The 7,691-nt window shown below is 42.4% G+C and overlaps 1 gene segment (V, D, J or C); it reads right to left on the reverse strand.

Moving 5' to 3' along the window:
• Nucleotides 1-6,300: 6,300 nt before the first annotated feature.
• On the reverse strand, nucleotides 6,301-7,669 carry LOC111529232. The segment is given in 3 exon segments: nucleotides 6,301-6,735; nucleotides 6,850-6,940; nucleotides 7,532-7,669. Coding segments are annotated over 3 exon segments (651 nt in total).
• Nucleotides 7,670-7,691: the final 22 nt, after the last annotated feature.

Here is a 7,691-nt window from a genome sequence, read left to right on the forward strand (position 1 = left end):
TTTCTTTCTTTCTTTCTTTCTTTCTTTCTTTCTTTCTTTCTTTCTTTCTTTCTTTCTTTCTTTCTTTCTTTCTTTCTTTCTCTCTCTCTCTCTCTCTCTCTCTTTCCCCTCTCTCTCTCTTTCTTTCTTTTTGTAGAGAGAGGGTCTTGCTTTGCTGCCTAGACTGGTCTTGAACTCCTGACCCCAAGCAAACCTCCCACCTCAGCCTCTCAAAGTGCTAAGATTATGTGCATGTGTCACCAGGCCCAGTCATGAGATAATTTTACACGGTGATTTTTGTATTCTGAAATATAACCGAATACATACAATCATTCTGACAAAGTTTTCTTTTGTGGGACTTTTAAGGTTATTCTACATATGACTTTAAATCAAATGAAAGCACAGATAATTTTACTTTTTATTTCTAATTTTTATTCTGTTTATTTCTTTCTCTTGCCTAATTACTCTGCCTTTTCTTCCAATACTGTTTTTAATAGAAGCTGTGAAAATGTGCATTGTTGCTTTGTTGCTGATAGACATTACAGAAATATATCTTCGATCTTTCAGATTGCATATGATGTTAGTTGTAGGATTTTCATAGCTGGTCTTTACCATGTTGAGGTAGTTTCTTTCTACTCATAGATAGTTGAGTAGAAAGGGTGTGGAGTTTTGTGAAATGATTTTCTGTAGCCAGGGTGTTACTGCATTACACCTGGAAAAGTCACTCTGCTTCACACCTACCCCTACCCCCTCCACTATATGCCTGGTGTTAGAGAGGAATAAATACGTTGTGTTTTCCAGGGAAAAAGGGTCAGTCCATCAGAAATACAGCAGTGGTCACCTGTGTAAGGGGATGGGGAAGGAGGAGAGGCCCTCATAGGTAGAACTGTGGACACTGCTCGAAGCCGTAATAGTTGTTACACCTCTATAGATATTGATGGAGATGGAGCTACCCCTGTCACCCTGGACCCAGACATGAGTGGAGGGTCCAGGGAAAACAGAGACATGGACCAGAATCAGAAGCAGTAAGGTGAGGGGACTAGGATCAGACTCCTGTGAGCAGCTTGGGGTGACTGTTATAGCAAGTGCCCCATTTGTCCCAGAGTTGGTGGCAGTGTTGATGAGTCTCTCAAAGAAGCCAGTTTCTCCCTCAGTCTGACCCTCTACTGCTGATGGCCCCTCTTCCTACAAATTGATCATGAATGACTCCTCCATAATTCCCAAATTTAGGAGACCAGCTAGACTTCTATGGGTGGCCCCAGAGTATCCATTAATGGGTTTTAGTTGAAAAGAAAAAGTGTGCAATGGTTTCTTCATACAAATCAGCCCCCTCTTCTTGTCTGCCAGCCCCTTCATAGAACCTCAGTCCAGACAGTCACTGAAATACATTTCCCAGGTGGGGTGGAGAAGGCCAGGTTGACTGAATCTGGATCCCTGTGAGGACACAGCTGCTGAGTCCAGTGAGCAGATGATACAGGGTCACAGGAGGATGATTTCCCAGTTGTTCTTACCTGTAGATGCCTCAAGGACAAGCCTACAGCACCCAGTGCTGCCCCAGTCCTAGACCTACTGAGCGCTTCAGTTTCTCTCTGCCTTTGTCTTTTTCTTCTGCACCAAAAGACCTTGAACCCTGGGAGGAGTTGGTAGATAAACTACAGGGCACCCAGGTAAATTTGTATTTCAAATGAAAAATATTGTGTGGGAGATACTAACACATACTAATTCTTTGTCACTGCTTTACTGAATTCAAATTTAATCCACCTCCAGTGTTTTTATTTGATAAATTGCAGAATCCTACCTCCAGGCCACAAGCACGCCCTCTCTAACATGGGCCTACTGCATGAAAAGCAATCATAAAGCTGTTGTCAGGATTCAATGAGGTCACACTCTCAGGAATTAAAAAGCTGTTGGTCAGTAGTAAGGTTGCAGTTGTACTAAATCTCAGTAGAACCTATCAAAACCTCTAGGATACAACAAAGGAAGTGCTAAGAGAAAAGTTTAGCATTAAATATTTACATCGAAAATCCAGAAAGTGCACAAACAATCTAAAGTCACACCTCTGGAACTGGAGGATCAAGAACAATACAAACCCAAATTCAGAAGAAAAAAAGAAATAACAAAGATTAGCCCAGAACTAAATAAAACTGAAACAAAAAACAATACAAAAGATAATATGCACATAAACTGAAAAACCTAGAGAAGATGGACAAATATCTGAATATATACAACCCTCTTTGGTTAAACCTGGAAAATATAGAAACTCTGAACAAACCAAAAAGAAGCAGTGAGATCGAAATAATAATTTTAAAAAGTCAACCCAAAAAAAAGTACAGGACCAGACAGATTCACATTTGAATTCTATCAGACATTGAAAGAAGATTTCATACCAAGTCTATGACAGTAATTGTGATGGTTAATATTCAGTGTCAACTTTATTGGATTGAAGGATACAAAGTATTGATCCTGGGTGTGTCTATGGGGGTTTTGCCAAAGAGATTAACATTTGAGTCAGTGAGATGGGAAAGGCACACCCGCCATTAATCTGGGTGTGCACAAGCTAATCAGCTGCCAGCACGGCTAGAATATAAGCAGACAGAAAAATCTGAAAAAGACACTGGCTTAGTCTCCCAGCCTACATCACTCTCCTGTGCTGGATGCTTCCTGCCCTTGAATATCAGACTCCAGTTTCTTCAGTTTTGGAACGTGGACTGGCTCTCCTTGCTCCTCAGCCTGCAGACGGCCTCTTGTGTGACTTGTGATCATGTAAGCTAATACTTAATAAACTCATATATACACATATTCCATTGGTTCTGTCCCCATGGAGAATACTGACTAATACACTAGTCCACAGGATGGAGAAATAGGGAATCCTTCCTAAATTATTCTATGAAGCCAGTGTCAACCTGAAACCAAAATGTGGGAAGGACATAATGAAACAAGAAAACTACGGACCAATATCCCTGATGAACAAAGATGCAAAAATCCTAAACAAAATACTTGCTAACTGAATCCAATGGCTATCAAATCACAGTCCACCATGATGAAGCGGGTTTCTTACCAAGGATACAGGGATGGGTTAACATACAAAGTCAATAAATGTAACATATCACATAAACAGAATTAAAAACAAAAATCACATGATCATTTCAATAGATACAGAAAAAGTACTTGACAAAATCCAGCGTCACTTCATGATTAAAACCCTCTGCAAAACTGGCATAGAAGAGACATACCTTATGCTAATGAAACTTCTGTATTACAAACCCACAGCCAACATTACACTGAGCAGAAAAAAGTTAAAAGCGTTTCTTCTGAGAACTGGAACAAGACAAGAGTGCCCACTTTCACCACTTCTGTTCAACATAATACTGGAAGTCTTAGCCAGAGCAATCAGACAAGAGAAAGAAATTAAGGGCATCCAAATTGGCAAAGAGGAAGTCAAACTGTCACTGTTTGCCTATAATATGATCGTATACCTAGAAAACCTTAAAGACTCATCCAGAAAACCCTGAGAGCTGGTGAACGAATTCAGCAAAATTTCAGGATACAAAATTAAGGTACACAAATCAGCAGCTCTGCTATACAACAACAGCGACCAGGCTGAGAATCAAATCAAGAACTCAACCCCTTTTCCAAATAGCTGCAAAGAAATAAAAATACTAACCAAGGAGATGAAAGACCTCTACAAAGAAAAGTACAAAATACTGCTGAAAGAAATCATAGATGACACAAACAAATAAAAACGCATCCCATTCTATCCATGAATGGATAGAATCAATATTGTGAAAATCATCATACTACCAAAAGCAATGTACAAATTCAATGCAATTCCCATCAAAATACCAACATCATTTATCACAGAACCAGAGAAAACAATCCTAAAATTCATATGGAGCCAAATAAGAGCCTGCATAGCCAAAGCAAGACTAAGAAAAAACAAACAAACAACAACAACAAACAACAAATCCAGAGGCATCAGATTACCAACTTCAAACTATACTCTAGGACACCGTGTTCAACAAATGGTGTTGGGATAATTGGCAAGCCACATGTAGAAGAAGAAAACGAGATCGTCATCTCTCCTCTTATACAAAAATCAACTCAAGATGAATCAAAGAATTAAATCTAAGGCCTGAAACCCTAAAAATTCTAGAAGATAACATTGGAAAAACCCTTCTAGACATTGGTTTAGGCAAAGACTTCATGACCAAGGACCCAAAAACAAATGCAACAAAAACAAAGATAAATAGATAGGACTTAATTAAACTAAAAAGCTTCTGCACAGCAAAAGAAATAATCAGCACAGTTAACAGACAACCCACAATGTGGAAGAAAAATCTTCACAATCTATACATCCAACAAATGACTAATGTCTAGAATCTACAAAGAACTCAAACAAATTTTCAAGAAAAAACTAAACCATCTCATCACAAAGTAGGCTAAAGACATAAATAAACAATTCTCAAAAGAAGATATATGAATGGCCAACAGACATAAAGAAAAATGCTCAGCATTACTAATGATCAGGGAAATGCCAATTAAAATCACAATATAAAACCACCTGAATACCGTAAGAATGGCCAAGAATAGATGTTGGCATGGATGTGGTGAAAATAAAACACTTTTACACGGTTGGTGGGAATGTAAACTAGTACAACTACTATGGAAAACAGGGTGGACATTCCTTAAGGTGCTAAAAATAGATGTACCCTTTGCTCCAGCAATCTCATGACTAGACATGTACTCAGAGAAAAAGAAATCATACAAAAAAGATACTTGCACATGCATGTTTATAGCAGCACAATTTGCAATCGCAAAAACATGGAACCAGCCCAAATGCCCATAAATCAACAAGTAGATAAAGGAAATGGTATATATATATATATATATATATATATATATATATATATATATATACACATATATATGTATGTGTGTGTGTGTGTATATATATATGTGTGTGTATATGTATATATATATGTGTATGTGTGTGTGTGTATATATATATATATATATATAATGGAATACTACACAGCCATGAAAAGGAACAAAATAATGGCATTCACAGCAACCTGGATGGAATTGGAAACTATTCTAAGTGCAATAACTCAGGAATTGAACACAAAACATGGTATGTTCTCACTCATAAGTGGGAGATAAGCTATGAGAACACAAAGGCATAACAATGATACCATGGACTTTGGGGACTGGGAGGAAATGGCAGTAGGGGGGTGAGGGAAAAATTGTTACTCACTGGGTATACTGTTCATTGCTTCGGTGACGAGTGCACCAATATCTTAGAAATCACAACTAAAGAACTTATTCATGTAACCAAACACCACCGGTTCCCTAAAAACCTATTAAAATAAAAAAAAATTATAATTAAAGAGAAAAAAACCACTAAAATCCTTAAAAACCCAAATAAATAAATAAGTAAATAAATCAAATATGAGAACCTCTTCCAGTATAGAGAGAACCAGAGGCAAGAGATGAGGAAGGAAGAATCCCGACAAGCCCTCACAGACTCTCCTGTCTCCTGAGATGAACATCACTCCAAGAGTTTCTTTTTGATGGATGAAAAATTCAAACTTTACAATAAATAAAGAAAATCAGGAATAATCAACCTAACGGCCCTCAAAGGTAGTAATGAGCCCTCTATGGGATGGGTGCAATTCAGCAAGAACAGGAAGAGTCTCAAAAGAAGTTTGCAGGTGAAAAAAGCCAGAACAAATGGGAAGATAATGTTTGATAACACTGACACATTCCAAAAAATGGGAACCAAGCAATAGTGTCAGAGGCAGATCTGTGGCTGCACAGGGGAGCACTGGGGAAGGGAGGGAGGGAGATGACAAAGGGTCATGAGGGGTTGCTGGGGTTGGTCACAGGTTGCATAGCTCCGTGTTGGTGGTGATGTATTCAAGGATTTAAAAAATGCCAAAATTTTCTAATTTCCTATTATAAATCTGGTTGGTATATTAGATGTGCATTGTTCCTACATGAAAGGAGTTTTATTAAAAAAGAATAGGTTGGGGAGAAAGGAAGCACAGGGATTCATACTGAGGAGTAGGGGAAGGAAGACACCACTCTGGAAACTCCTGGAAATGGGCAAAGGATGACAGAGACACAGGTTCCCCATCAGAGGTGGGTCTGTGATAACACAGCTGGACCTGCCACCTCAGCCCAGGACCTCAGTGCAGACACCCTGTGTCCCAAGCTGCAGGGAGCAGGATGTTCTGTTTCCTGGATGCCCTGGTCCTGACTCTGAGGACTAAAGGGGAAGAGAAGCCTCCACTCCCAGGCAGGGCCCTGGATGCCCCTGTATCGATGGGGGAAGCTACAGCAGCAGAGGCCACAGGCCAGGCCTAAGCAGCACCTGCCGGGGGCTCACCCTCCTGGCAGAGGAGGAAGGAGGTTCTTTTCTTACTTCCTCCTGGGCCTGGAGCACTGTGGGACCGTTCAGGCTGCTATCCCATGCTGCACAGTAATAATCAGCCTCATCCTCGGACCGGAGACCACTGATGGCCAGGGAGGCTGATGTGCCAGACTTGGAGCCAGAGAATCGGTCGGGGACCCCTGAGGGCCGCTGATTATTATCACAGATGAGGAGTTTGGGAGCTGTTCCTGGGAACTGCTGGTACCAGTGTACATAATAACTTCCAATGTTGGAGCCGCTTCCAGAACACGAGATGGTGACCCTCTGCCCGGGACCCCCAGACACTGAGGGTGGCTGAGTCAGCACAGACTGGGCCTGGGACCCTGGAAGTGAGAGAGACACAGACATGGTGATTGACAAGAGACAAAAGGAGAAAAGAGGAGAAAGCAGGTCCCAGGACTTCCCAGGGCCCCTCTCTTGGTCCCCTATCCTGTCACCTGTACAGTGAGTGAGGAGGATCAGGAGGAGAGGGAAGCAGGCCTTGCTGGAGATTGTCCTGAGTCCTGTCTTCTCTACCCACAGCTGCAGCTAAGCTTCCCCCACATCTCTCCCTGTCTTCATACTCTGAGAGGGGGAGGTCCATCCATGCAACTCAGACCCCCCAGTTTTGTGACCCCACCCTGAACCCTGGGTCAGGCTCCTGGACTTGAGGATGTCAGGGGGTGGCAGGGGTAGAGCTTTGTGGTCCCAGGGATGGGCAGGACACAGGACACACCTGTCAGCCCTAAGCAGAGGACATCAGGCAGGCCAGGTGCCTGGTTCTGCTCTGATTACCCCCCCCCCCCGTCTTCTCAGAAATTGTCCCCAAGCGCCCCCTAGTGTCCAGACTAAGGCAAACTGTTCTATGATAAGGTGACCAGAGCCTCTGAGATACACCGCTGCTTCCCCCCACCTCCCGTTCTGTCCACTGCCCCCACTCTCAAGTCCAGACCTAGTAAGGTGGCTCCCCTGTCTCCCTCCTGTGATCTCAGGGCAGTCTTCACACTCTACCGGACTCCTCCGGAGTGGATCTGTCCATGGTTCTTTGGCTGTACATTGTAGAGGGCTCAGGTGATGTCTACACAAAGTCCTTTTATTTCAGGATCAAGCCCAGAGCGGGGACCGGCCCCTTGGACTCACTTCCCCACCTGTGTAGGACACCGGGTCCTCTCCTCTCATATGGCTCCGTCCTGGTGGCCAGGGCTCTCCTTCCTCTGTGGATCCTGCAGCGCTGAGGAGAAAGGAAGCTCCTTCCTCTCGGATGCCCTGGGGAGACATTCCCAGAGGGTTTTCTGGTAAA

This window comes from Piliocolobus tephrosceles, unplaced genomic scaffold (genome assembly GCF_002776525.5).
Source record: "Piliocolobus tephrosceles isolate RC106 unplaced genomic scaffold, ASM277652v3 unscaffolded_28216, whole genome shotgun sequence".
Classification (NCBI taxonomy): Eukaryota; Metazoa; Chordata; class Mammalia; order Primates; family Cercopithecidae; genus Piliocolobus; species Piliocolobus tephrosceles.